This window comes from Fonsecaea nubica, assembly GCF_001646965.1.
Source record: "Fonsecaea nubica strain CBS 269.64 chromosome Unknown Scaff129, whole genome shotgun sequence".
NCBI lineage: Eukaryota > Fungi > Ascomycota > Eurotiomycetes > Chaetothyriales > Herpotrichiellaceae > Fonsecaea > Fonsecaea nubica.
This window is the reverse complement of record NW_019173802.1, coordinates 1-27,938: the sequence shown is the minus strand read 5'-3', so window position 1 is coordinate 27,938 and position 27,938 is coordinate 1. Positions and strand designations below refer to the sequence as shown.

Genomic DNA, 27,938 nt, shown 5'->3' with positions numbered 1-27,938 from the left:
GAAATGCTCCCCGCGTCAATTGACACAGGGGAATCTTGGCCAACCAGATCTTGTGCCTTTACGCATGCCATCGCCATCGCCATCGCCATCACCATCACGCACGCAGTTGCAAAGCATCCATTCTCCAAGCAAGAGAGGGGTGACACAGGCTGCCGCTTTGATATAAACGCCCCAGCCAGAACGACCTCGCCGTCTCTCAAAAATACCAAGTCTGGGAAATAGGAACAAGAAAAGGAAATGAACAAGAAAAAAGAGTTGGCGCAGTCGACCGGCTCTGTCTATGCCTGGCTGGAACCTTGGAGGAGGAGGAGGGGGGATCAATGACCCCTCAGAACTTCTCACTGGTCACTCCCCTCGTCACATGGACCAGCACCCAAGCCAGCACCTGCACGACCGTGGTGAGGAGCCAGACGACCAGTCTCAACACCATGATCAGCCCGCTGAGCGCTCCCCTCGTGACGGCGGGTAACTCCTCACCCTTGCGGTCGCCGGACTGGTAGTGGCCCAGCTTCTCCAGGTCGAACTCGCGCATGACGATCTTCTTGGTCTTGGTCTTGGACTTCCTCTTCCTCCGAGATTTCTTCTCCGAGACGTGATCAGAGTCGTCGTCGGTCGTCGTGGCGCTGCTGCTCGACAGCCGCCCAAACCACATCCGCGAGCCTTTGGACTTGGATTTCGATGACGAGTAGCCGCCCGTGCGGAGGTCGGCCTCGTGGGCCCGCCGCATTAGTTTGGCCTCCTCCTCGGCCTCCTCCCGTTCCGCGATGGTCGCGTAAAAGACACTGCCCACGTGGCTCTTCACGCTGCCGGCCCGGGTGTGGATACTTCTGGCTCCTGTTCCGAGACGAGATGCCGGGGCAGGTCTGGGCTTCCAGATCTCCATGCCTCCCAGCGCCGCATTCGTGGTCGCGTCTGCCACGGCGACGGAGAGAATCGCTGAGACGATGCAGTCGATGCTGAACAGGCTGGGCATGAGGTCGAGAATGGCGTTGGCATCCACATGGAGGATCTCAGAGGTCAGATCAAGGGTCGCGAGGGTTGAGAACTCTGACGAAGGTGACGACGTCTCGGTCAGTGGAAGCGTCGACAATCGCCGTATGCCAGCTCCTGCAGAGGATGGAGCCGTGGTGGTGGGCGTCATGATCCCGCCGGTCCGTCGTGACGCGTTGGGGTCTATCACACTGATAGTGGGAAGAGGACCGTCGCTAGAAATGGTCACATGCAACACAGGCTTCCCCATAATGCTCTTGATCGTCGTCGGCGAGCTCAGAGAGGGGCTTTTCATCGCGAAATCCCCTCCCATAGCACCCCGCCCTATGGCCGGGTGTTCCAGTTCGTAGAATCCGCCGTTTGCATTGTACCGCAAGTGGCAGGCTTCTTGCTGAGCGGCACGACGGACCGCCTGCGCTTCGATCTCGTCTCTGTCCGTGGGCGCGAGGTTATGCTGTCGCGCGAGGGCGGCTGATTGGTTTATAGCGAGGAGGGCCGCCAGCTTGGGGAATATGAAGGCCACGAGGCCGTCATTGGGCGGGAGGCGGCGAGGACCTGGCTCCAGCGGACAGAGAACGACGTCGCGGGTGACTGGACTCTCCGCCCCGGCTGAAGAGGAATTGGTTTTGCTGGGGCAGGTTTTTGAGATGGCGATCTCATTCGTGTCGTACGTTTGGAGGGTGTAGAAGGGCAGAGACGGGTGGGAGCCAAATACAAATGTTGCTTCCTCGGTCCTGCGCACCATCATTAGCGTGATATGAAAAACAAAACGTGTGGAGAGCGCGCATCTACCGTGCCATCTCGAGATCGAAAGACTTGATCGACGAAGCCGGTTCAGTCCCGTGAGAAGCTTCCCACAACTTCTCGAGCTCCCTTTGCGTCGATATGCGGGGACCGACGCTGATGCTCATGACGTCTGACGGAAAGTTGAGAACACTCGCCGGCGCCGTCCTCTGTGCAGCTGCCATGGCTGACATGTTGAATGGGATCGAAAGGCTGCTTCTTCGGTAGTCCTCCCTCGAAGGTGGTATGCCTGCGAAAAGAGGCATGCCGGAGATTCGCACCGGTGGCGGGGGTTGCGGGACGAACACTGGCAGAGTGGCCACAGGCGCCGAAGGGTCGTAGACGGGGAACATGGAGCGGATGGGCACGATTGGCGACGGTCCGATCGGGGATTTGTCATTCGGCGCAACCTGGACGTACACTGTGGAAGCTGGTGCTGCCACCAATGTCGTGGCCGATCCTGTCCCTAGTGACGACGAGGCTTGCGGAGATGACTTTTGACGAAAGTCGGGCGACTGGTATAACGATGGGGTATACGCCGCCGCTGCAGCAGAAGGGTGGACGGGCTGAGTAGGCGTCTTCCCATCGATCGGCGATACCGTGCTCACTGCCCGTCCGATGTCTTCCGGAGAAGGGGTACTTTCCCGCGTGGGCTGCTGCTCGCCCAGGCGGGCAGGGAGTCGAGGCAGAGGCGGCCGTTCCTCCTCCATTTTGATCACGACCGACTCGGCATTGGGCGAAAACGCGCTGTCCGGCGAGGTGACGACACTGATACTGTGCAGGCTTGGGTTCTTTTTGTGTGGGTTTGGAATCGAGATCTTGGGGACTGTCGTCGGAAAGAGTGAAAAGCCTTGCAGGGCTGGAGTTGACGCGGACGCGGTAGCCATGCTGGATGCCTGATCGCAGCGTACTTGACCGTGCTGGTCCCAGCAGAACTCGAAAGGGAGCAGACCTGCTGCGTACAAGCGTGAAAAAGGACAGGGAATTAAAGTGTAAAGGGAAAGAAAACAGATGCACGGTGCACAGCACAGCACAGCAGAGCACAGCACACCAGGCACACGAGGACAGAAGAAGGGGAGCAAGAAAGATATTCAAGAAGGGGGATGTGAGCGGGACAAAAATGAACGACCACGATTGCCCCTAGGATGAGCACCGGGCGCACTCACAGAAAACGGGAGCTCTTCGCATGATGCAAGCGGCCCAATGGGTGACCGGTGGGAGAAAATCTACCTTGGCTGGCGTTTAGCGGCTCAAGATAGAAGTTATGCCAGATCATGAAGATCTATCACACCTGTGAAGACGCTGAACAAATGCATTGGCGAGAGACAAACCAATAGCGAGGGAGAAGGTGGAAATTGTGGACATTGGTCTGGAGGTGAGGAGGAAGAGCACGATAGAAGAAAGAGACGAAGGAGAGATGAGGAGGAAAGCAATACAGTGGAGTCGAAATGGCCTCAAACAGGGTCGGCGCGTAGAGCTGGTCATGATTGGCTGATCTATTTGCGGAAACAGGTGGAGTCGGTCATCTCTGTATCATTATTGGCTGAATGGCAACTGCCGCCAAATCCGCAAGCAAGGGGAGGACTGCATCAAGGCAGAAGACACAAAGCACTGTCTCATAGGTACCTTCTCTTTACTTTCTCGCTACCGAGTGACTCTACAAGCACGTGTCTACTTTTCTATTCGGATGCGCCCAGTACTGCTGCAGCAACAGGCCCTCGGAATAGAAACTGCAGCCAATAGACTCGCCAGCGCACTGGTGTCCGTCTCCCACCAGGCTCTCAGACCACACTCCCCATCGGAGATGGGCATGTTGCAATCTGCCTTCAGCCTCATCAGAAGCGACCCTGCATCAGAAACTATGCTTTATCACGGTAGGTTGAAGTCAACCACAATTCGCCTGCGTACTCGTCAGTGAACACTCTGGATTGCCTTGCTGCCGATGCCCAAAAACTTACCCTGCTACTTGTCCGTTCTTGAGTTTCTGAACCGATTCGTTGAATTTGCTCAACCCTACCACGGTGGGCTCGAGGCGAAGTTTCCCTGTTCAGTTTGGTTCAGCCTCCTCGTCATCACTGACACACATCCGCGCATCACATACCTCGTTTGGCAAAGTCCAGTGTCTCGTCGATGTCGGCCAAGCTGCTGACCAAAGTTCCTTTGATGGACTGATTGCGGAACACCAGCCTTGATGCGTCCAGGTCGATATGATACTTTCCTTGCGGCGGGATGCCAATGCTATACATGCGTCAGCCAGTGCGTTAGACCTGCTGCTGGAGCGAAATATATCTTACCACATGACTTGTCCACCTCCTCGAGCTCCGAGGTAGTCAAGTGCGATGGGGTACGCTTGTACGGCTGTCGATGCTGTTAGCTACTCGCCATAGAAAAGATCGCAATGTGACCGGCGAGACATACCAGTAACAATGACTCCATGGGCTCCTCCTTCGGTTATTTCAAGAACTTTCTTTACCGGGTCTCCATCCTTGAAGTCGATGAAATGTTCAGCTCCATAATGCAGGGAGAGCTTTTTCCTCTCGTCTCCAGTGTCGACCACGATCGGCCGAATACCCATCGCGGCAGCCAGTTGAACACCCTGAATACCAACACCGCCACCACCACCAGGGAAGACGGCCCATTGACCGGGTCTCAGATCCGATTCCTTGAGCGAGGAGTAAATTGTCGAGGCGGAGCACATCACAGGACCGGCGACATAGTCTGATACTCCCTTGGAAGGGTCAACACACGCAGAGGCAGGGAGGATGCATAGCTGGACTTACGTCGGGAATAAGCTGTGATGGGAAGTTAGCCTATAATATCTCACGTCTTGAGTGGGCCCTTACAGTTGTATAATTCTCCGGTGAAACCACGTACTGCTTGTATGACCCTGCAGTTTCATTAACATCTGTCCGCAAGCACGCCAACATGTACCCACCGTCGCAGTGGCCGCCAGTGTAGACGGCTTTGAAGCAATATGTCTCTCTGCCGCTCTTGCAGTATTCGCAGGAATGGCACACATTTTGGATCGGTTTGTAGCCGGCCCGCTGGCCAACCTTGTATGCCGTGACGTTCTCACCCACTTTGACAATCACTCCAGCTCCTTCGTGTCCGGCGCACTTGACCCCCAGGTCGGACATCTTCGCGGTGCCCCAGTCGTTGAGCATAAAGTGGACATCGCTTAGGCAGAGACCCGTGGCATTGAGTTTGATCAGGACATCATTGGGACCTGCACGGAAGAGTCGCGAGTCAGCACAATTGAGTCAGATTAGCAAGGGTTCGACAGGCTGTGTACGGACCGATTTCAGGTACAGGCACCTTCTCTACCTCGACATAGAAGTCGGGCCCCTCGTTTTTCTGTTGAGGTGTGTGAGAGCCTGAACTAAGCTGGTTCGTTGCAAGTCACGTACCACAACAGCGCCCCAGCACTCCTTGGGGATATCGAAAGTCGGCGCGGGATCACTCATGGCGGCAAAGACGGCGACTGTTCAGTAGGTCGGTGGAACGGAGCACAGGGTAGAGAAGAGAAGCAGAAGGAGGTGGAAGAAAAGGCCGCACGAGCGACATTAGTAGATTTTATGTTTGTCTGACTCGGTCATCGACTTGTGCACGGGTTGGCCAGAGAACGAGGGGCGGAGGAGGGGCAGATGCGCCTTCTCAGTCCTTCCCCATTATCTTGGAAGGTACGAGCACAATGGAGATTATAGATCCGAGAAACCCAAAATGCCGAGCAGATGGAGCCTCGGGTCGCACAGGACGGGCAAAAGGCAAGTGAACAAGTCATGGCCTACAGGATTGGAGATACTGAGGCATCCAAGAGGCTGTCCAGATTGAGGAAAAGCCCCTTAGATTGGCTCTTCTTTTCGTGATGTACGTCTTACAATTCAAGCCTGGCTCTGGGAACTGATGGCGAAAGTCAAAAGTCCAAAGATTCAAAGCACGCGTCATCATAGAGGCACGCATGCATCATTTGGCATTATTTGGTAAACAAGGCCGCGGGGATTGAAGGAGCAGTTAATGGCGGGGTTGATCAAGCGAGGACAAAAATGTGGAGGCACGACGATCGTAACTACCGAGGTCATGATCCGGAGTAACCTCTCTCCGAGAACGCCAAGGGCGGGCATGACGGAACCTGACACGCCTGACTAATGTCAGCCAAGCACGTGCCATGTTCGCGACAAGGCTGCCATCCATCTGGTGGGAGTATTCTTCCCTGCCTTCCCAGCTCTCAGCACCCTGATATTTGTTGATGCAAATAGCGCCTATTTCCCTCGCCATATGTCGAAACCACGCAAGACATCAGATAAACCAGATGCGGACGAACAGATAGAGTGTAGCTCTTCGCTCCTCGCCCCCCAAAAAGACCGGTGTGTAGCAGCGATCCAGGGGTATGTACTGTAGACCCATGTCTCTCAAACCCACTCAATATATCAAAGGCAACCTCTCAGTCATCGTCTTCAATCGCGACCACATCTGGATCGAGTGCTTCCCAATCCTCAACTTTACTTCTTAGGACTCTGGGACCAAATGCTCTCTTCCTACATACACCATGCTCTGAGACACGAAAGAAATGTCGAGAATGATGGATCATAGTCCGCTGAAACTGGTCCCTTATCGACTTGATGAGCCATTCTTCGAGAACATCCCCTTGTTCATTCTCGCCAATTCCTTCTAGTTCTCCTTCTGATTTGTTCGGATTTTCTGTTGGGTTCAAGTCGCCCGCCTCGGGTCGCGAAAAAATGATCATAGCCAAGTCAAGGAGACATTGGGGCCCGTACGGATGGAACTGCGCCTGAGTGATCTTCCGAAAAACCAGGTCTTGCAAGCTTTTCATCCCCAGTTTTTCGGCGATGACATACAACTTTCCACTCCTAAGTGCCTCGTTTCTGTAGTGGTCGACGGTGGCGCAATTGTCGAGTTGCTTGGGAAGGACATTCTCCCCGTGTGGATGATTCACCAGTGCGGGCATGTATTCATCCGTCAGAAGAAACTCGCGGACCGCACGAAACTGGTCTGCATCAACAGCCATCAGTCCTGGATGCATAATGTATGGACTGGGCGTGCCGAGTTTGCTGATCAGGCACTTCAACACGGGGGCTTTTTCGAGGTCTTCGAGGCTCACTTCCATTTCGGTGTTATTCTTTCCTACGTAGACCTTCACCCTCTGCTCAGGTGGCTTTTGCTGTAACTTCTCTAGAGCTTGTGCTTCGGCCTCGCGTTTGATCCGGACTGGTGCAGGGCTGGATGATGTTGACATGTTCGGGGATTCTAAAGACGAGGTTTGCTCCGCTGTCACCGTTGTGGATGTTTTGCGTCGCTTAGGTTGTGGAAACGAATAACGTGGGACCCTGCTTCTTGATGTGCTGTCATTGGCTTCATCACCATTTATGGAACCGTCCGAGTATGCCAACAATGCCTCTTGGTTGTATCGTCGAGCCCGCTCTTCAGCTGTTAAGGTAGGCTTGGCCCACAAGTTCGACATGGTGGTTGAAGATGACGCAGAAGTGAGAAAACAATGAGTAAATCACAGAAGACCAAAAGGTCGGTCTTTAATGACTTCTGAAAGTGTGTCCTGTCGTGTTTGAGAATAGAATCCCTCGCGCGGAGAAAGCAAGAGGAAACCAAGCCAGATACCGGCAGATCAATGATGGGTTTGAAGCGAAAGAACAAAACAGGGAGAGAGGTCCAATGCCTGTTGTCCAGGTTGACATCGAGCGGGGACTCGAGGATGGAAGGGTTGGAGCCAGGAAGAACGGAAATACTTACTCGCAGCCACATGCTCTCCCGGACCTTGGGTCTTCACTGATCATCACATGCTGATGCATTCGAGGACAGCACAACATAAGGAAACATGATATTTGAGGTGGCCGAATCTCTCATTTTCCTATTCTGAACACAGAGGTTTTCATCCCGTCCCCAGGGATCAAGCTTGAAAGTAGCTTCACCATATCAGACGTCGACACCAGAGTCGAGAAAACAACCAAAGTACATAAGAGTTGCGAGTTGTAGATCGCACACTGTGTGAGTTGATCATTTCCTTGGAATTCTCAAAATCCCAATGAAAGAGCGGAAAGCCGAAATTGCGCCTAAGCAGGGCCATTAGAAGGAGTAGGGTTGCGATGAACCACCAAGTGTCGTCGGCCAACCTCGAGAAGAAGCGGAGTTGTTGCTGCTGTCAAAGCAGGCGAGGTCCCACAAGACTCGTTGCTGATTCCAACGGCCCGGTAAACATACTGTCCTACCTCACATCATAGCACCAAACCGTCGAGCCTACTTCGAGTCGTCTGCGCAACCCTTTAGATGACTCTGGGAGATCGGCTGTTGCTGTCAAGACCAAAAAACATGTAAGCATTTTGTTCCAATGAACTGCGAATTTCCGGTGCCTGCACAAAATCATGCGTTGATCCCTTACCTGATCTCGACAATGTCATCGATATGATTGCACATCGCCACAAAGAGGTCGAAAAACAATTTGCCCCCATTCTCCATCTCCATCTGCATGGTTCCACTCCTCTTGAAAGTCTTGCGACTTCGAATGATCAGAGCTAGGTAATGAGCGCGGAGTCGCGACTCGGTATCCGGCGTGTGCGCATACGCATACCGAGCTGATCGCAAGATCACGTCGACTTGGATTCCAGACTGCAACCCCTGCTTCCGTAGACACAGGCGTTTCAGTTCCTCCAGGCCGTACTTCTCGGCAGCGCAGTACACCACGGTATCTCTCAAGACATCGCCGCCGGCGTCAGCGAGGTAAATTGTCGATGCTTTGTTTCCGCGGCCCCCATTTTTAATGAGATCCTGGGCGTCCTCGAGATCCCAAGTGTCTCGGCGCTTGTTGTGCAGCAAGCGAGGATAATAGTCACCCTTGTAGAGAAACTCGAGAACGCAGGATAGAATTTCGGGTTCTTCATCAGGCAGTTCCACCCTCTTCGAGCTGCCTTCAAGAAAGTTGCCTTTGAGAGCAGCCGCAAAGTAGGGTGAATGACAGAGGACGTCTTCATGAGCAGCGAAGAGGCGCTGCTCACAACCCACCACCAATGTGACGATGGGGCTCGTCAATGTACTGTACGAGGATCAGTTTATATTGCTCTGTCCGCAAATGTTTGGGTTGTTTTGTATTCAAGACTGCCTACCTTGCCACTGGCGAGCCGGCGTCCACAGTGTCCTGCATCTTCTTCTTCACGTGTTCGGGATAAGTGGTCTTTGTGGTCTTCGACTTGACGATGCGACCTTCCCTTGTATTGAACGATCGCTTGAACATGTTGTCGAAAGAGCGCATTGACATTAGGCAAAATGCAATGATCGTTGCTTGTCAAGATCCAGAGATTCACGAACGAGCGAAGGAAGGAAGGAGCGGCAGAAGAACCTGTGATTGTAGTAGAGAGCGTGATAGGTGTTCTTCGGTGGGAGAGCGACGCTTCACAAGGACATGTGATGGAGAGCTGCGCAAGTCTTCGCTGGATGACTCCCACGCCTGCCAACCAAACTCTCGAGAGAGGGTCAACAGCCGATGGAAATCACACGGAAGGACTTGACGGTTCGGTTTTCTTTGCGCGAAACAAAGATAGCCGGACGCGCGTGTGCTTTGCCTGCTCGGGTGCGTGAAGAAAGGAAAGGAAGGGAGACGAGAATGTAGGTTTGGGATATATACCTGCGCTGCGCAGGGCGGTTGCGAGGCTTGGCTGAAGGCAACCACGCCAACGGGGAGATGCATTATCGAATCATAGTGGAAAGGCTGCGCCTATCTTCCAGGCATGCATGCAGTGCAACTTGCAGTAGTGAGTCGGTAGAACACAGCCCCAGGAAAGAGACTTGTTGAAGCGATGGAGATGTTCCGGAAGCGGAGGGTCTCGAGGCCCCCATTTCATTAGCAGAACCATGACTTCTTAATCATTTGTTGACATTGTCAGCTGACCGCGTTTTGATTGTCGCACGCGCCTGGTGCCTCTCCTGCGCAGAACCACGCTGCCACAGCTTCAAAGAATTCAGATCAACAGCTTGTGACATTGTCATCCTCCCGGCATCCGCTGGTATCTCTGTATATGTCCACATCCAAAAATTGACAGAGAACCGTATCCCGCGGTTAATGGTTATGCGTCGTCGCCTCCGAGACAGTGCTGAAATTGTCCAAATGTGAGCCTGGTTAATTCGCCGTATCTGGAGTCACTTCACCAGGCGACATTGTATGCGCAAGCCCTCCGTATGTCGGCAAAGCACAAAAAGTGCCGTTGTGATGCAAGAGTGCCTGGCATGCTTGATTGCGCAGTCACCACTGCTCATCCAGGTCCCTAGCTGGTAGACGCTCCCACTGTCTGCGTTTGGTGTCTACCATTGGGTTGACTAGAAATAGGTCCGCATCCTCGAAGTCCAGCCATTCGCCTCCACATTCTTCTGCTCCAACTCAGCCATCTGGTTTCCTTCTCGAATCTTGCGCTCCTTTTCCTTTCGGGATCTAATACGTTCAAGGATTTCAGGGTTCGGATTCTCAATCGATTCGGGGGTAGGTTTTGCGCAGCCATGCTGAAGAGCTTCGTATCTGTCTCGACAGGCGTTCTGGGAGAAGTTGACCACGGGCTGCGACCCGCACAGTCAGTACTGACTTATATCTGGCATCGGGGACATTGCGAGACATGCCTTCAATGACTTCATCTGATCAGCCACCATGCGCCACTTCTTCGACTCGATGTCGTCTTTGAGCCTCTTCACTTCCTTCTCGGTCTTGATGACAGCCTGCAGAAGAACATCATCCTGCGTGTCTTCATCAGTCATTGTTCGTTCCCAATTGTGATCCCAAAACCTACATCCCCTTCGTGCCAGTCTGTCAAGTCCGCGTCGAGCAGGTCGTCCTGTCGCTTCTGCAAAGCTGCCTTGATGCGTCGCCAACGCGTGCCGATGGTCTTTGGATTGTAGGCGGTGCGACCCTGATCGATGAGAGCTTGTGCGATGTCTTTCTCTAGAAACCGAGCCTCTTTCATGCGCACAATCATCTCGTCATCGGAGTCCAGGTCCGCTGTGACTTTCTTCGCAACGGCAGGGCGGCCTCCTTGGATTTTCATCTTCTTGATATCTCCAGCATTGGCCATTTTGGCAGAGTCGAATTTACGACGACGTTTGGGCTTGCCATGGGAACCCTAGTCAGTCCGATCAGCAACACCAAATCAAATGAGAAGATGCGTTACAAATATTCCTACCTCCGCATTTAGGTCATCCTCTGCTTCGGACTCAAGATCGGCTGCCGCATCGCTATCCTCATCGTCCCAAGCTTGATTGTCGGCCGTGGCTCCACGATTGTCCACTATCGGGCCGCCACATGGCTGACCGATATCTGCTGAGCATTAGACTTGAAAAAAGCTTGGAATATTCCTCTCGTCAGAGACATTGGATGGTCGACTTACCAAGGGGAAAGTACTGGGGATCGAGTTGATGATGGGCGAAGTACGGGAGAGGATGAGTGCTCTGGCGGAAGACGAGTGCAGGCGCTGTTTTCTTGGGTTGCTCGTTGGTGAGTTTGTCACGAAAAACGAGAGTTCTTCTCTCCAGCTTGCGGGGAGCCGTGAGGCTTTCGAAATATTGGGTATCGGCGCGCATCTTTGTCTAGAAAAAGGCCGTCAATATCTCCACAGTTCGTGGAAGCACAGCGCGTGGGACGAGAAAGAGGGTATCGAGAAAGAAATATAGAAATTTTCCACGGTTTGTCACTTGTAAACACCAAAGGGCAGTTAGGAGTGACACGCATGGCAGGTGAAGGTGAGGCCGATAAAAAGAACACCGCAGGTGACTGTCACTGCTGCACTGGTGGCTCGTGATCTTCACGGCTCCTCAAGGTTGACCAGGGGATCTTCTGTCAGCGACGACAGCCCACAATATACTTCAGGGCTAAGCATGCTCAAGTGCTGTTGCGATGTATACAGTCTCAAACTGGGTACTTGTGTGATCTTTATTGACTAGCTCCATCTTCAGTGCGCACATTATACCTTTCCTTTTCCTTTTTTGACCCCTTCTAACACACAGAGCTCACTACAGACCATTCACACTGCAGTCCCGAAAGACCATTTCCGCTGGAGAGCTATTCCTTCATTTCGCAGCCGTGACTCTCCTCTCTGCTCTGTTCCCAACCAGAGCCTTGTTGAGCCTTGATAGTATACTGCGACTCTGATTGGCTGTTGAGAGATATGGCTGTGTCAAGTTCTGATCATGACGTCGTGTGTGGCGCAGACACCATCATCCCCTCGATATGACCAAAGCCTTCAGTATCAACTTCCTCGTACATCACTAATGATAGTCTGATACCCTTATTCCTTTGTCCGAATTCTCATTTTCTATATTTTCTCCTTGAGGCACAAGCCTCTTGGTTTTGACCTAACATAACTCTTACCTGTGGTGGAGACTTCCTGTGCACCATGGCGATGGAATACATTAATTACATCAAGGCCAAGGCCCATCTTGTAACAGCACGCAGGTCAGAAGCCCCGGTACTATCTGAAGAGGATGAGAAGTTCCTGGATCGAATTACATCCCAAGAAAATCCTCCTCCACTCCCCGCCCGCCCTGGGGCCGCATCGGTAGGCAAGGATGCCCAAATTGCTCTTATGGACGGGGCTCAAAACATTCCTCTGCCTCCCGAGACTCCAAGTGAACTCAGCGAAGAGCCAGCAATGCTCCAGGCAGATGCAAATGACGCAACAGATGACACCCAGTCCAAGTCAAAGGCGACCTGGAGCTGGCTCAGACGTGACAGTCGAGACGTCAAACGCCAAAAGAACGAAGCCATTGCAGCTGGCTTAGAAGACATCGCTGCTAGCCTTAGAAAGCGGGAGCTGGAAGACAACGAGGAAGTCAAGCAGGCCAGGCAGGAAGAAGAGGACATGACCATCGTACTGGAACGGCTCAACCTCGCGGCGGTTAACAATCGAGTCTTCTCCATTAGTGACGAAACACAAGAACTGTTACAGAAATTCAATCTAATCTTCAAAGACCTGGTCAACGGTGTCCCAACCGCATACGATGACCTGGAAAAGTTGTTGACGAATGGTGACCGGCAATTGCAGAAGACCTTCAATTCACTACCAAGCTTTCTGCAGAAGCTCATCGAGAGACTTCCGGAAACCATGACGAAAGGGTTTGCGCCCGAGATGATGGCTGCAGCGGCCGAAAGGGCCCAGAAGAGTGGTGTCAACATGGACAACGCAGGCAAGGCGGCTGCGGCGGCCAAGAAGATGGGATTCAAAACCCCTTCCCTAAAAGAATTGGTGGGCAAGCCAACCGCCATCACAGCCGCGCTCAGATCAATCATGAACTATCTTCGGGCGCGATTTCCAGCTTTCATGGGTATGAACGTGCTGTGGTCTCTGGCACTATTTGGTATGAGCATTCCCTTGGAGCGCACATTTTGTGTATGGCACTGACCCTGGTTTTTTTCGTAGTGCTACTCTTTGTCTTCTGGTACTGTCACAAACGTGGTCGAGAAGTTAGGCTAGAAAAAGAACGCAAGCTCACAGAAGAGGAGGTGCAAAAGCTGGACGTGGACTACAAGGCAGAGCATCCGGGTGAAGACTTGACGACCACCGCTGAGAAAGGGGCCTCCATTCAAGATGTGCAAGCTGGCATGGAGGAGGTTCAGGCCGCAAAGGAAGCGGTGGAGGTATCAGACCAGCCTGTCGAAGTGGAGCCCAAGGTGGTTCCTCCAACGACGCAGGCGCCGTGATGAATCGGGATTGGATCGGGCTGATCAGGGAGTATGCATGCGTGACGACCTACCGAATAACGAAGATGATGAAAGCGATGGGAGCGTGTGGGGAACTATCCAGCATTTTCTCGTTCTCTTTTATTTTTACTCCCACCTTGAATTTTCACCTTTGTTTCACCCTTGCGACTAGCGGTTCGTGTCTGGAGGATGGAGGGGCCGGACGAGGTTGGGATAATTCAGACTGCGCATGATGCTTGAGGTACAATCAGTGACGGCCACAGCGACGACTATGCAGCGAAGCTCAGTAACAACTCTTGCCATTGTCAATTTGATGATCTCGATACTTAGCAGGAACCAGAGCAATACCATTCTTTCGATAGTCCAAATGCTGGGTGCTGGTGTACCTCGTTAGTACTGCGCCTCCCTACAAATTGAGTTTTATAGGGACTGAGGGGCATTGGCCTGTCGTGACCCTGTCGCGTCTCTCCTTGGCTTCTCGGCCCATTGAGTCATTGGAGTCCGTTGGAGTCACTGCCGACCATGAAATGCATCCGTGATTGGTGGTTGCTCCTGAGGCACGCGAGGGGAGACCCAACATCTGATATTTTTTTTTTTCCCTTTTGACTTTTTTTTGGCTCATGGCCGGAGAGGAATGATTATCACTTCTGAGGTCACTGGGGTCCGTTGAACTGAGAGATTCGTAGACGCCTAACCATTCCAACAACTGGCTTGGACGCAAGTGTGCAACCAATGAAGCGAATCTACGTAGCTCTAGATGAAGAAGGCTCATCGATGGTCCAGTCACAGAGAGCGCCGGGAATAGCGGTGTGCAGGCTCTGAGATCCGCCCTCGCAGGCTGTGGAGTTACAGAATTGTAAACCCGACTCGGTACTGTGTGTCGATAGGTGACTAGCCTTTAGTCTCTTTAACTAACAAGTGGCATGCTTTCCGCCTGGACGCCGGCCGCCCACTGGTGGAGAGGGCCCTTTCGCCGCCCGCCGCAGTCACCGTACGTCGTGCGTAGGTTGTAGTGGCCGTACAAAGTTCAAAGCCTTTTTTGAAGCCCTGACTTCTCACTTTTTTTTCCTTTCTTTCCCTCTTCTTACCAACCCAAACAACTTCAACCCAGCCCATTGATACCTGCCAAAGCATTCAAGTCCCAGCATCTCCTGTCATATCGTTCGAGGATCATCTTTTGCCCATGGCCTTCGCTGCTTTCTAGACGGCCAGGAGGTCCCCTCTCCGCTCCGGGGAGGGGGTCCTGCTCTCGTGGCCAGTCAAGCAGCTCCAGCAAATCCTCGTTTCGATATCTACTCTTTCGAGGCTCTACCGCGTAGGAGCTCGTGTCCACTACTGTCCTCGAAATTGCCCTGCTTGCACACCTGAACGGCACCCAGCTGTCCTTGCGACACAGGTGCTAAGAACGATATTTTCACCCCCCAGGACGACCTCCTCCGCCTACTCCCCCCTCCATCCCTGATATCGCACCCAAACCTCTGCCACTTATTCTCAACGTTCTACTTTCTTGACAACTACCGAACGTCTGCCCCATTGCACTACAATGTCCCGCCTTTTTACCCGCAACTCGCGGGGTCGCCAGCCTATGCTGGGTTCCACCGTCAAACTATTCAAGTCCAAAGAACACCCCAATGACACCTACCAGCCCAAGCCAAAGAGGGGCAGACCTCCTCGCAAATACACGGTGACAAAGAAATCGTCGGGCAAAAGGAAAAAAGCCGACAGCTCGACCTCGGGAGAAGATCTCTCCTCGTATGAGTCCGAGACTGCAGATGATGCCTCGGACGAAGAGAGTGAGGATGAGGCCGATGATGAAGATGACCTGCCAGCAGTCAAAGCCCCGTCTCGTTCCCGGAGATTGAATGGGGCGGGGCCCAAAAAACAAATCAAGTCGCGGGATAATGTATCCCTCGCTGGCAGCTCAGAGAGTATGTTCGGTGATTTTGAAGACTACTACGAGGATGACGAAGACCCCGACCTCTCCCCCGAAGAAAACAGGAAGCGTTTTGAAGAAAAGGTCTTTGCAGAATCAGACGACGACAATGACATCTACCAGGCTGTCGATGATATTAGTGATTCCGACGACGATGTGGATGGAAACCAACTTCAAGAGCAAGATTTGCTTGCCATGCTGTCCGAAGAAGGTCAGAGTGATGCCGACTTCCTTCTCAACCAGATTGATGGCTTGTCTGCGTACGGATTTGGAGATGAGAGTGATGGCTCCATCTACCGTTTTCCCTCCTCACAAGGTAGCGACAGTGCCACTGAAACCGCTCCCGAGAAACGGGTGCATTTTGCCACCGATGCCGACCCAACCATTCTCTTACGCATGTCCGAGTCGCCTACCATTACTCGTGCCCTGCTACCCTCAGCACTACCCGACTCGGGATTCTTGCACCAAGGTGCTGACAGACGCGTTGGCGTCCTGGTCGATGACCTGGATGATTGTATGTTGTGATGTGATTTGTCCGTGTGCATGATGACTAACACCCTGCAGCTGATCTGACCGACGACTGTCTGCCGGAGGAGGCCCTCCAGAGCACTCCCCATGCGGCCGACGAAGAGAAAGAAACGTCGCCTTCGGCTTCTCCGCCATCCAAGAAAGCGGGAAAGAAACCAGCTCGACGTCGAGGCCCGCCTCGTGGCATCTTTATCGACGAAGGTGACAAGACATCTGGTATTCTCGACTCCTCGGGGAAAATCATCCTCATGACCAATCCTCATCTGCTGGGTGAAGAGTTCGCCCGTCGCTATGGAGCGTCCCAAACGTCTAGTCCAGATGTGGGTTTTGCCGAGCTCATTGAGGAGAGTGATGCCGGCGATCGTGACCCTACTGATCTCTTGACTGGGCAGAGCGCAGACATCATGCTTGCTAGCTTCAATTCTGCGATCAATGACCCTTTCAATCAGGGGCAGGCTGTTGGCCCCTTGGAAGCATTCTATCCTACCAACAACTTCTTTTTCGATGATTTTACTGTTGACCACGGCGATCTCGCTGGGGATTTCCAAACAGATGGGCTTGGGGAAGATGTCATCAGTCTCACCGATGTGATACAGTTCGACAGTGGTTCAGAGGACAGCGACGCTCCGACGTCGCCCATCTTCATGCCTCCCAATCACGAACTGCTGAGCAATGATTTCGCTCATCTTAACAACGGCAACATCACGGCATTCCGGCGCAACGCTGACCCAGCATTTGCGGCGATGAGTCAAATGCCGTCATATCTGGATCTAGATTACTTGAGTTCACCTCTTGCAACACCGGCGCCGTCGCGCCGCAAGAGGAAGAATCATGTCTCGCCATATACCTCTTCGCACTACAAAGGAGTGACACCTGTGCAGCGGATGCGAGATCCCAACCACGCACGAGCTTCTGACCCTGTGACTCCTGCGAAGAAAAAGCGCAGACTTATGACTTGATGAAATGACGACGACACGACAGTCTCGTTTGCCATGTCTCATATTTGGCCGTCCTTTTACGGCGAGCCATGTACTGCTTGATGGATCGAAGTTGGGCGTAGAGTGGAACGGGGTGGGCATATTGCTGTTCGGAGTTCCCTTGCGACATGCTCCGGGTTTCTTCGGGTTTCCTCATTCGGGATCCCATTCGCTTTCGACTTGACATGAACCAAAAAAGAAAACAGGACTGGGGAAAAGAAAATGTGCGAAGTTTTATGATACCAAGTTGAGGGAAGTGTTTTGTCCGTTTCTTCATTATCTTTGTGCTTGTTCAACATGGAACACGGGTGGAATATTCACGGTTCTGGGGGCAATTCTCCGAGAATCACCATAGAGGGAATTAGAATGCTCTTAATCATTCTTCCATGAAAAAGTTCGAAATCGTACAAATCAGATAACTTTTTTCTTAACTTGGTATTTCGCAGCCTGGTCTTTGTGCGGTTATCCTTACTAGTATGATGTCATCAGTCCATGCCAGTACAAGTTATATTACTGTGGAGTAATAGGACACAATAGTTCATGTAACCCTAACAAGAACACCCAATTTATGCACCCAGGGCAACTCGGTAATGAATGTCGAGTATGTGCGCCTCCATATGAAAGTCGAGACGCAACAACTGTCAAGAAACGTATACTTGTCGAAAATCCCTCCCGTACCTTCCTCGACCACCCATTCCATTGCGGCGACTGTTCAGCCGGCTGGTCCGGGGCGTCTCGTCGAACCATGTCGCTGGCGATGCTCCTCTGCCCAGACACCAGAGTAGTGTCCTGATTCGACATTTTTGCCTCCTTGTCGGAGCTCGAGACGTCGTAGCCACCACGTACAATACTAGCCCGTACCCTCCTCCGGAGTCGTGGAATCCGGGTGCGTCGAAAGAGTCGGCGCAGTCTACACAGACAAAGACAATGGCGTGGTACTCCCTTCTCCCGTCCCATTTGACCGCCTACGAAACATGGATTGTGCGTGCATTTGTAAGTTGACGACTTTGTTCGCCTTTGGCTCTGTTTCTGCGTGCCTGTTTTCGTTCTGCTCTCCGTCCACCTTCTCTGATCGATTCTGACATCCAATTTAATGTGTCGCAGCTGATTCTGGCGATCATCAACATCGCCCCCTGGCTCCTCGCCATCCTCTACGACGTCTTGTACTACATCTGCCGCCGCATGTGGCATGAAGTGCCCGTTTGGGGTGGACGGGCCAGAGGGGAACATAGACCACGAGCACCCAGTCTTCGCGATAGGGCGAGGAGGATGAGTTTTCGAGATCTGGTGACCGGCGGCATAGGGTTGGGCATGGGTCGGGAAGAGCAGGACGGCGACCTAGGAAACGAAAAGAGCAAGGGCCAAAAGGGTCACAGGAGAGGTTTGAGTGCGGAGAGTATAGAAGAAGAGATGGACGATCAGATGGAAGATGGGGATCAGCGCAAGGCGTGAACATCCATGTCGAGATGCAGTTACAACGAGATACGACCACAACACCAATGCTACGAGCACACTCTGGACTAGCAGCTGCCATGGGCACGATGGGTATACGTGATTCGGGATCCCAGTACAATATCGATAAGGACGGCTCGCACTGCCCGCGGCCGCCACAGACCGACCTGCCAGACGTCAAATGGCACAACAGAATGTCGAGCAAGCCGTCCCGCCGGGCCGCGTTCTCCAAAGGAATGAATGCAGGGACGATTGGTTCGTCTCGAATTCCTCTGCACGACAGACTGACAGAAGCACATCACCAAGGGACAAAGCCATTTCTCATCTCGCCACCCGAAACGCTGCCTCAGTTAGAACAACCAAGTGCAACGCTTTTGACACAACCATCTCGGTCTTTGCACGACCTCTCGGAAGTCGTCCCTCCACCTTCAGCCTTCCGCAGGGTCCTGCAGGGCAGAAGACGACCGGGTCCACTCCTGCTTGCTCAACACTTGCTTAAGCGACCGACGGGCTCTACTTGGACCGTCGAGAGCGGTGAGACCCGCAGAGGATAGAGAGTTGAAATAACCGGCCAAGTTTATTGGGTGCCTTGAGCGATATGCTGTATGGGACATGCATTACAGGAAATATGGAAGTATGCCAACGTTGGAAGGTGGATACGAGACAGGACAGGACAGGTTCGGATGAGATCCATTGAATTGATCAATTACCGCGAATCGAATCGCATCGTTGGTGGCAACGAAGATACTGGGTATCATACCGTGTCTCTTGTCTCTTGTTTCTTGTCTCTTGTCGTAGGCTGCTTGCAGCACGTCACATGTCGTATGTAATCTTGTATCGAGTGATTTTGATGATTGCTTATAATATCTGGATAGATAAAGATCAGTCCGAAGAAGGGACAAAAGTTAGTCAAGTGCACGGACAGCTTACGCGAGGATGTTTTATGTATCAAGGTAGGTAGGTCAATGTGTATATCCTATGTTGCTTGGTACTTATGTATGTACATAGCATGTGGGTATCATCTATCTATCTAACTAACCAAGACGAGACGAGACGAGACAATACACGGCTTGCTCTCTTTCCCCTTTCCCTCGCCCCTTTATCATTCACTGCCGGAGAGCACTCATTATCGGATTGACTGATGAATTGACCTGAGTGGTCGGTTGGCTGAGCGGCAGATTGACGGGCTGGCACGCTTGCTGGCTGGCTGAATGATCGATCGATCGATCAGATGGATGGCTGGTCGAATCCCTAACGACCAACATAGCGACCCTCGAACGCGGCGTCGACATCTTCATCGGCTTCTCCATCATTACCACCACCGCCCCCCTCCTCCTCATCCACATTCTCGTCCGAGTCGTAGCTTGCTTCGTCTTCGTCTCCATCCTCGTCGTTGTCGTCGATATTGTCATTATCAACTTCCTCTTCCTCTTCGTCGTCATCGTCGTCGTCGTCGTCCTCAGGCGCATTATTCCCCTTTTCTGCCACGGCGGGCTGTCCTGCCGTCGATTTCGACGCAGTACTTCCCCCTGTAACTTGGATTTGTGGAATCGAGGACGAGGGAGCCGTAGACGTCTTTATGGCAGGAATCTGCTGGGACTGCGTTCTGGGCGGCGAGGGAAGTTGTTGTTGCTGGTTCTGCTGTCGTTGAGAGTCAGGTTCCGAACTCGGCCCGCTGACTTCACGCTCTCTCCCACGACTGTCTTCCTCTGCGTCCCCTTCTCCCTCCGAGGCAGGTGTGCTCGCGCTTCGACTCCGTGAGACCGACCTGCTCGCTCCGCCATCACTTCCCTGACTTCCCTCGCGGGCACCATCAGCATCGTTGGTGGGGGACTTGTCGCCCTTCTCCCCCTCCATTTGCTCCCGTCTTTTCTTCTCCCTTCTATCTGCAGCTTGGATAGCGTTTTTCCGCTCTTTGCTAATGTTTCCGCGGAAGAGTTCCAACGGTCCAATGCTGGCGGCGCTCATAACACTGGCTTCCCTGCTTCTTTCGCGCCCACCGTCAGGTCCTGGGGTCGCAGTGGTATCGCTCTGTGCGACGCTCTGGCTGCGGCTTCGAGCTTCGCCTGTTGCGCTGCGCGACTCGCTGTCCTCACTGGTTGACGACATGCCGTAGATGGCTTCGAGGGCGTCATAGTTGATCCGCCGCGAAAACGTCCTGCGGTTCATGAGCATCAGCCTCATGGATTTCGCGGCGCTTCTCTCTCTTCCGCCGACCGTGGTGTTGTCCTGTTCGTCCCCGCCTTCTCCTTCGTCTCCTTCATTCTCGGCCTCTGCACCCTCTCCGTCTACTCTTTCGCCGCCTTCACCCTCGCCCTCCACACCTCTACCTCTCTTTCTCCCGCCGCGCTGTTCCTTCAGATAGCTCACGTCTCCCCGGCGACCCGGTCTCTTCGTCCCATCCTTTCTCCTCATCCTCTCCAGTTTCCTTCTTCTCTCCTCCTGCTCCGGGTCCAAGCCTCTCGCCCGCATGTCCGCCTCCTTCAACTCTTTCTTGATCCGCTTGGCGTGATCCTGTCGCAACCAATCGGCATTCATACTCACCCACACTCTTTCCTTGATGCGGGTCTCCTGCTCAGACAAGAGACAGGTAGAGACGTCTTCGTCCGAGTCGAATTCTGAGGCTCCGAGAGTTGGAGAGAGAGAAACGATGCCAAGATTACCAATGTTTGTGTTACACGGGGGCCCCGCTCTCTTGTCCTTTGGGTGTGGGGGAACGGTCTCAGTTGGGTCGACCGTGAGATCTATAGTGGCTGGTGGTTGGCCTTGTTCTCCTCCTGGTTCAGAAGATACGCCACCACTGGGTAGTTGTTCCTGTACCTGCTGTTCACCTGGAGGTAAAGTCCGGTAGTTTGGATCGAGTTCTGGGTTGTCCCGTAATGCTTCTGCGATACCTTGTTCAATTTCGTTCTCAATCGCGATTTCCGCCGCTGATGCAGGTGGTGCTTTCCAGTGCGCAGATTTATGTCTTCGCTGTCGAGGCGGCGAGGATTCTGAGACGCCCTGGCCTTCGCCATTGTGCGATGATGAAGGTGTTCCTTCTTGCGAAGCGTCGGTTTGTTCAGGTTGTGAGTCAGCAGGCGTCTCACTCTGAGTTAGAGCTGGGTCAATCGCAAGTAGTCGAGCTGGGATCTCTGGTATCTTGTAGCCTTCTGCATCGATGCGAACTCGCTTTGCCGGTGGTGGTTGTCCTTCCCCCGATCCCTGAGCAGCCTGGGGTCCGGGACCTGTGGCGTCCCCTTCGATTTCTGCGGCGGTCTCTGGAAGGGGATTCTTTCGAGGTCGTCCCCTCTTCCTGCCTTTGGGCTTAGGGTTTAGTGCTTGTTTCAAGACAGGCGGTTGTTGCTCATCAAGCGGGTGTGGTGTGTAGGGCTCCGGGATCCCCTCGCTCCTGAATTTCGTGACCGAGAGCTTACTGGCCTGTGTATCATGGAATTCCTCGAGTCGTTTGTTGATGGTGATTTCGGTAACTTTCGCCGTAAGCACGACCTCGCGAGTGGTCCGGCGGTAATTATTCATTCGAGCTGCCAGAATGACCGCCGCACCACAAACGCCCGAGGGTCTGCGGCCATGGGCGATCCAGTCACGCTTCATCCGCTTTACGATGTTAATAGCATCGCGTTTGATTTTGTCTCGATCGTGCTTGTCAAAATCCAGCTCGTCCACAAACCGAGGCACAAGCGTGGCTGGATCCATGCCCCAGAATTCTGCCGAGCCATCCATTCGATAGCCTCTTCCTTGTTGGAGGTAGAGCTTCTTGACGAGGTCTTGATACACCCTTCCCAAGGCAAAAACATCCATATTCATTTTTTCAGCAAAATCAATCAGCATGAGGCTGTACATGGGTCTGGGCTGGCCCTCGACCTGCTCGGTCTTGCGTCGGCAAGCAGCGTAGAGGCAGGTGACGGCTACACTCTCAATGGTTCTTCCCTGGATAAAGCCAAGAGTATTTGCGAACTCGAAGAGTCTTTCGGCCGTCTCGACTTCGGTATGTCTGATACCAAGGAGAGCGATGTAAGAAGACATGATGTTCCTGGCTTGAGCTTTTGAGCGTTCGCGATTGAGGGGCGCCTCACGGCCAGCACTCCCGAAAGCACCACCATGGTAGTTCCTTTGATGAGACTGGTTTTCACCAACCTGAACACCAAGGGCGGTAATACGGCCAGACTCAGTTTCACCGAATCCCTGCTCGCTGACAAGACCGGATTCTTCTTGTACTAGGGCACCACAACTCTCGCAGATGAGGCCTTGATCGCTGTACACAACCTTTGTCCGGTCGGGGCAGTCGGGATTCGGACACAGAGGCTTTGAGCGAGCAAGAGGTTGGCTGACGGGCGTGGGTGCTCGCACAAGTGTAGGGGTTGATGCTCGAAGAGAACTTGGTGCCGGGCTGCCCAAGCCTTCGATGCGCCCGCGATAGTTGGGTCGGCGGTGTTGGCCTGCCCGGGGCTTTGGTGGAGGCGGCTTGGGTGGCATCGAGGAGCCGTGGTTTCAAATGCGCAGATACTGACTTGATCAAGAAGATTGAGTGGGATTGTGTTGATGGAGGACACTCGAGAGGAGCATATTTAAGAGCACACGTGACTCAGACTGATAGTGATTTTGTGGGCTTGGAGCCTCAAAGGATGAGTCGATAGTGAGGGTGACTGAGTATAAGCGATGAGTGGCGTGAGTGGCTGCCGAATCGTTGGTTCTGCGCTGACTCTCTGAGAGAGTTGTCTTTGCTGGACGTTGTATTGAAGTAGCAGACAGAACTACCCAAAGGAGCACGAGTTGTGGATGGTGATTGGAGGAGACGGCGATCTGAGATGCTGCAATCAGTAACTGGTGGTGGAGAGGACGCAATGAATGTCGTGTTGCGAAAGTGACTCGAAAAAGTGGTTGAGAATCTGCATAGGAAAAAAAGGCGGGGCGGGGGGCTTCGACTGCCAAGACTTTCCTTGCGTGTGAGACAGCCGCACACGGAAAAAAAGGGCGAAAACAACACACCAGCTCTTCGCAAAAGCCTGATTATGGGTGCGAGATCGTACAGTAGCTTAACAGATAGGAGGTCAACCACTTTTGAGAAATGAAATTCTGGTAGTCGAACGTCTCATATTGCAAAGGCTAGCACGTGACTGACAAAGAGGGCACATGCAAACCCCGTGACCTTCCAGCCTTTTCATTGTCACCCTCTCGTGATTCTGAAGTCTCATCTTCTCCCCGCACGAGGCTGTTGACCCCGCACAAGCATAAACAATGACACCGACAGCACCGACCACGGCCGACCAGAAGAGCGCCGAAGTCCACAAAACCCAGGAGACTCTCCGGTCACATCATTGACAGGTAGAATCTCTAGACTCCCACTACTATCCTGTAAGCAGCCACCTCTTGAAAAGAATCAGCTGTCTAGAAAAGCAAAATCTTAGAGAAGACGAAAAAAATGTCCGTCTCGGCGCTCGACTCACGCCTGTTCCAGAACCTCTTTGGCACCCAAGAGATTCGCAGTGTCTTCGACGATGAAGCCTACACTCAGCAGATGGTCGACGTTGAGCTTGCCCTCGCCCGCTCGCAGTCCAAGATTAGCATCATCCCGGAAAACGCCGGAGAGATCCTTACCAAGAAACTCACAGAGGAAGGATTTCGGTGAGTTCGATAAAACCCCAGTTATTACCAAATTGAGAGAGTCGGCACTCATCTGGCGGACGACGCGGTAGTCTAGACTTCGACCGCCTCTCGCGCGAGACGGAGATTGTGGGATACCCTGTCCTTCCTCTGGTGCGGCAGCTCGTTGAACATGCGTCTGGTGAGATGGGCAAGTATATCCATTGGGGGGCCACTACCCAAGACATTGTAAGTCATCATTTGTTGGTGGGATGCGAGACTGTCTCCTCGTCACTCCAGGACAGGGGCAATATCTGCATTGTTGACCACCAGTCATCTAATATCCGGCTCTGGTGTAGATGGACACTGCCTCCGTGCTTCAGATGCGCAAGGGGCTGGAAATCGTCAAACGCCATTTACAGGAACTAGAAAACATACTGCGGACTCTGTCAAAGAAGTACCGCGACACACCGATGGCGGGCCGGACACATCTTCAGCACGCTCTACCCTGCACATTCGGCTACAAATGCGCCGTCTACCTATCCAGCATCATCCGTCATTCTGAGCGTCTCCGGGAAATCGAGAACCGGTGCCTTCTCGTCCAATTCGGTGGCGCGGCTGGGACGCTTGCTTCCCTGGGGTCCGATGACACTGGTCTCCGTGTGAGGGAACAGCTCGCGAAGGAGCTCGGTCTAGGCAACCCAAGTATTACGTGGCACGTGGCACGCGACAACGTGGCCGAAATCATCAACTTCCTCGCCCTGGTAGGAGGTTCGCTTGGCAAGATCGCGTACGACCTGATCCTTATGTCGTCCAACGAACTGAGCGAAGTGGCGGAACCGTTTGTGCCTCACCGCGGCGCGTCGTCGACGATGCCGCAGAAACGGAACCCTATCTCGAGCGAAGTCATTCTTGCAGCCTCCAAGCTTCTCCGCGCCAACGCGGGTTTGGCGCTGGACGCCATGGTGACGGATTTTGAGCGAGCGTCGGGTCCTTGGCATCTGGAGTGGGTTGCCGTGCCTGAAGCATTCGTCCTGGCCGTTGGCGCCTTGCACCAGACCAACTTCGCTCTGGGCGGCCTTGTAGTCAACACGGACGCCATGATGAAGAACCTGGTATCCACGAGGGGTCTGATCGTCGGAGAGGCCGTAATGATGGGCCTCGCCCCGTTCCTGGGCCGGCAACAGGCTCACGATCTGGTCTACGAAGCCTGTAAAGAGTCGATTGAAAAGGACAAGGCCCTGTTCGACGTGCTGAAAGACCGTGCCAGCATCGCGGTCTACGTGTCGGAAGAACAGTTGAAGGCGCTCTGTGACCCGACAAACTATATGGGAGCCAGTCAGCTCATGGTGGACCACATTCTCAAAGTCTGAGCCAGAACTCTGGAACCTGCACCTAATGGCACAAAGCGGGATACTCGAAGTTTGTTCTAGATTGGCTTTGTAATCAATATGCCTTGAGAGACTCGAATGCTCCACCGAGAAGAGCAATTCGGTTGACGATGGACTTATCGTACGAGCTGAACGTGTATAGAACTTGGCGGCCAGGCCACCCATCCTTCTTGACAAGGCTAGCTTCGTACAGGATGGAGAGGTTTTTTTGGAGAGGGCCACACTCTATCTCGATATTCCCGAACTCTGTGATTAATTGTTCAATACTGCAAGGCTGCCAAGCCAGGACTTACCAGACACAATTTCCGAAGTGGCGGTGATTGTACAGCAATCAGACTTTGACCAGAAAGTTCGGTCACCAAGATGGGTGGGGTTGTAGCTGACGATAACGATCAATGGTCGTGGGCTGGTTTAGAAGTCACACACATATATAGACATGTCCTCTCGAAAGCGCCGCCATTTCGGACTGATAGTACTCTCGAGTCGGCAGCAAGATTGACCCAAGAGAAATCGCAATGTCTGCATACCTTGTGACAGGCGCCGGCCGCGGGTTGGGACTTGAGTTCGTCAATCAGCTGTCCAAGCTGCCCGAAGACCAAGTTTCCACCATCTTTGCGGCAACAAGATCTGCTCCCTCAGATGCTCTGTCGGAGCTCATCACTCGTTCTCACGGAAAGGTCGTCCACCTGCCGATGGTTATCACCGATAAAGACAGCATCAAGAGGGCGGTATCTCAAGTCGATGAAACACTTGCCGGAAAAGGACTTGATGTCCTCATCAACAATGCTGGTGTCATGCCTTGGACCATGAATGGAATCGAGACCATGGACGACATTGGGGATGTGTTCAAGGTGAATGTAGAAGCTGTGCACGACGTCACGGCAGCATTTCTGCCCCTACTACGAAAAGGTGTACAGAAGAAAGTGTTGAACATGTGAGTTGTGTGGCTGTCATCTTTAATATCCACGGGTTGATCAAGGCTAACCGATGCGGATACCATCGCAGTACGTCAACGCTTGGGTCCATATCAATGGTTCACGGATATGTGTTCGCATCAACACCAGCGTACAAGGTGTCCAAAGCCGCGCTGAATATGTTGACCGTGCAATATGCCTTGGAGCTGGGAAAAGAAGGCTTCACATTTCTGCTGGTTTCCCCTGGTGTAAGCCGAGCTCTTCTCTTCTTGGCCGCTCATATCGCGCACTATGGGATATAGCTGACTGACGTCTCCGAATATTCAGTGGTTGAAGACCGACTTGGGTGGAGATCAGGCGGATCTGCCTGTCGAGGTGGGAGCACAAGCTACCCTCGATATCCTGTTTAAGAGCACAACAGAGGACAATGGGAAATCCAAGAACATCCTCGTTCCCGGGTGGGAGAATGTGCCAGGACCAAATGTGTATGACGGGAAGCAAGTAGCCTGGTGATATTATTAGCTGAAATTGGATAAAAACACCAGCGAGCGTGACAAATCGACGAGGGATGCGCAGAGTAGTCGGACGCTGAGGTTGATGCATTCCCGCTCTTGCCGCGGTACTGCCACCGTGCTGAACTTTTGATATCCACTAGCGCAATGAATTGCAGAAAGTCAGGAGAGACACATTCTGGCATCGTAGCTGTAGCTGCTTCTTGTCCAATCCACGCCGGCAGCATTGTGACTAGGTCTCGTCGATCTGCTTGGCATTTACTACTGGTATTCGACAGAAGTTGCCCAGAGTCTGGACAGAGGAGCCGAGTTCCTCCGGACGCTATCATCTCGGCACAGGTTCATGGGCTTGCCAATCATTGCCTATAGGGAAGCCAAAGGGGACAAATTGAACGAGTCATCGCCGAAACTCGAAGCTATCTTGCTGTGGCCGGTTAGACATGCAATAGCACCGGACACGAGTCGACAGTGTGAGGCGTTCCATGGCAGATTGTTGGAGCCACTGGGGTTTGTGGATGACGAGCAGGGCGACAAGACCACGGTCTGTCTAGTAAGGAAACCTGGCCACGTACACATATTAGCCGTTAAACAGGACATATGTCTGTCCAACCATCAGGCACAAGACCTGGGCAGCGCAACTTGAACAATGTCGATATTTGACATGGTCACGATTGGGGTCCGTTGGCATAGGCAGCTAGATGGAAGATGGAATGATGTGACTGCGGTCTGGAAATGCGCGCCCTTGATCATCTTGAAAAGCCCTGCCCAGACGTCTCTTCTTCAGCCACGTCATCCAGGCTCGACGGTCTTGGAGGGTTGTATTTGGTCGAGGAGAGTCGGGTCATGGGAGGCCTTTTCATATTGGGGCGCTGGCGGCACAGAAATCAGCTTGATGAAACAGGAACAGGGAAATAGACTGACCGGGACTACTGTAGTGAGATGAGGAAGGGGAGGGTATAAACATGTAACTGCTCACGCTACTGCACGTCGTACCTTGGGCTGTGATGGTAGGATGAATAGAGAATTGGATGGTGCTTGTGGATCTCCTGATTGTGTGCTATACCGCATCCGCTGCAAGACTCCGAGCTCTCCTGTCAATGAACACGAGTACTTGGCATACGAGGTACGCAGCGGGCGTCACTGCCCCCCAATTATGACCCTTGATGCCCCCCCC

The 27,938-nt window shown here is 53.0% G+C and overlaps 12 protein-coding genes across 12 annotated transcripts; 6 read left to right on the top strand and 6 right to left on the bottom strand.

The window, feature by feature from the left end:
• Positions 1 to 328: 328 nt before the first annotated feature.
• On the bottom strand, positions 329 to 2,660 carry AYO20_10988 (hypothetical protein; the record flags this gene model as incomplete). The annotated part of the gene is made up of 2 exons (XM_022649242.1): positions 329 to 1,724; positions 1,783 to 2,660. The coding sequence occupies 2 exons, from the start codon at positions 2,658 to 2,660 to the stop codon at positions 329 to 331; spliced, it is 2,274 nt and encodes a 757-aa protein (XP_022494778.1).
• Positions 2,661 to 3,642: 982 nt separating this feature from the next.
• AYO20_10987 (hypothetical protein) lies at positions 3,643 to 5,237 on the bottom strand (the record flags this gene model as incomplete). The annotated part of the gene is made up of 9 exons (XM_022649241.1): positions 3,643 to 3,673; positions 3,732 to 3,816; positions 3,875 to 4,011; positions 4,068 to 4,131; positions 4,192 to 4,501; positions 4,554 to 4,565; positions 4,617 to 4,999; positions 5,070 to 5,127; positions 5,181 to 5,237. The coding sequence occupies 9 exons, from the start codon at positions 5,235 to 5,237 to the stop codon at positions 3,643 to 3,645; spliced, it is 1,137 nt and encodes a 378-aa protein (XP_022494777.1).
• A 977-nt stretch (positions 5,238 to 6,214) lies between these two features.
• AYO20_10986 (hypothetical protein) lies at positions 6,215 to 7,252 on the bottom strand (the record flags this gene model as incomplete). Its single annotated transcript, XM_022649240.1, has 1 exon — positions 6,215 to 7,252. The coding sequence occupies one exon, from the start codon at positions 7,250 to 7,252 to the stop codon at positions 6,215 to 6,217; it is 1,038 nt and encodes a 345-aa protein (XP_022494776.1).
• Positions 7,253 to 8,178: 926 nt separating this feature from the next.
• Positions 8,179 to 9,031, bottom strand: AYO20_10985 (hypothetical protein; the record flags this gene model as incomplete). The annotated part of the gene is made up of 2 exons (XM_022649239.1): positions 8,179 to 8,833; positions 8,904 to 9,031. 2 exons carry the CDS (start codon positions 9,029 to 9,031, stop codon positions 8,179 to 8,181), a joined length of 783 nt encoding a protein of 260 aa, XP_022494775.1.
• Positions 9,032 to 10,110: 1,079 nt separating this feature from the next.
• Positions 10,111 to 11,358, bottom strand: AYO20_10984 (hypothetical protein; the record flags this gene model as incomplete). The annotated part of the gene is made up of 5 exons (XM_022649238.1): positions 10,111 to 10,344; positions 10,432 to 10,518; positions 10,572 to 10,901; positions 10,962 to 11,095; positions 11,166 to 11,358. The coding sequence occupies 5 exons, from the start codon at positions 11,356 to 11,358 to the stop codon at positions 10,111 to 10,113; spliced, it is 978 nt and encodes a 325-aa protein (XP_022494774.1).
• Positions 11,359 to 12,170: 812 nt separating this feature from the next.
• On the top strand, positions 12,171 to 13,474 carry AYO20_10983 (hypothetical protein; the record flags this gene model as incomplete). Its single annotated transcript, XM_022649237.1, has 2 exons — positions 12,171 to 13,131; positions 13,194 to 13,474. The coding sequence occupies 2 exons, from the start codon at positions 12,171 to 12,173 to the stop codon at positions 13,472 to 13,474; spliced, it is 1,242 nt and encodes a 413-aa protein (XP_022494773.1).
• A 1,543-nt stretch (positions 13,475 to 15,017) lies between these two features.
• Positions 15,018 to 16,894, top strand: AYO20_10982 (hypothetical protein; the record flags this gene model as incomplete). The annotated part of the gene is made up of 2 exons (XM_022649236.1): positions 15,018 to 15,921; positions 15,972 to 16,894. 2 exons carry the CDS (start codon positions 15,018 to 15,020, stop codon positions 16,892 to 16,894), a joined length of 1,827 nt encoding a protein of 608 aa, XP_022494772.1.
• Positions 16,895 to 17,839: 945 nt separating this feature from the next.
• On the top strand, positions 17,840 to 18,364 carry AYO20_10981 (hypothetical protein; the record flags this gene model as incomplete). Its single annotated transcript, XM_022649235.1, has 2 exons — positions 17,840 to 17,905; positions 18,017 to 18,364. 2 exons carry the CDS (start codon positions 17,840 to 17,842, stop codon positions 18,362 to 18,364), a joined length of 414 nt encoding a protein of 137 aa, XP_022494771.1.
• Positions 18,365 to 18,444: 80 nt separating this feature from the next.
• Positions 18,445 to 18,918, top strand: AYO20_10980 (hypothetical protein; the record flags this gene model as incomplete). Its single annotated transcript, XM_022649234.1, has 1 exon — positions 18,445 to 18,918. One exon carries the CDS (start codon positions 18,445 to 18,447, stop codon positions 18,916 to 18,918), a length of 474 nt encoding a protein of 157 aa, XP_022494770.1.
• A 697-nt stretch (positions 18,919 to 19,615) lies between these two features.
• Positions 19,616 to 22,840, bottom strand: AYO20_10979 (hypothetical protein; the record flags this gene model as incomplete). The annotated part of the gene is made up of 1 exon (XM_022649233.1): positions 19,616 to 22,840. The coding sequence occupies one exon, from the start codon at positions 22,838 to 22,840 to the stop codon at positions 19,616 to 19,618; it is 3,225 nt and encodes a 1,074-aa protein (XP_022494769.1).
• A 946-nt stretch (positions 22,841 to 23,786) lies between these two features.
• Positions 23,787 to 25,320, top strand: AYO20_10978 (hypothetical protein; the record flags this gene model as incomplete). The annotated part of the gene is made up of 3 exons (XM_022649232.1): positions 23,787 to 23,989; positions 24,061 to 24,196; positions 24,331 to 25,320. 3 exons carry the CDS (start codon positions 23,787 to 23,789, stop codon positions 25,318 to 25,320), a joined length of 1,329 nt encoding a protein of 442 aa, XP_022494768.1.
• Positions 25,321 to 25,853: 533 nt separating this feature from the next.
• Positions 25,854 to 26,765, top strand: AYO20_10977 (hypothetical protein; the record flags this gene model as incomplete). The annotated part of the gene is made up of 3 exons (XM_022649231.1): positions 25,854 to 26,272; positions 26,344 to 26,500; positions 26,580 to 26,765. 3 exons carry the CDS (start codon positions 25,854 to 25,856, stop codon positions 26,763 to 26,765), a joined length of 762 nt encoding a protein of 253 aa, XP_022494767.1.
• Positions 26,766 to 27,938: the final 1,173 nt, after the last annotated feature.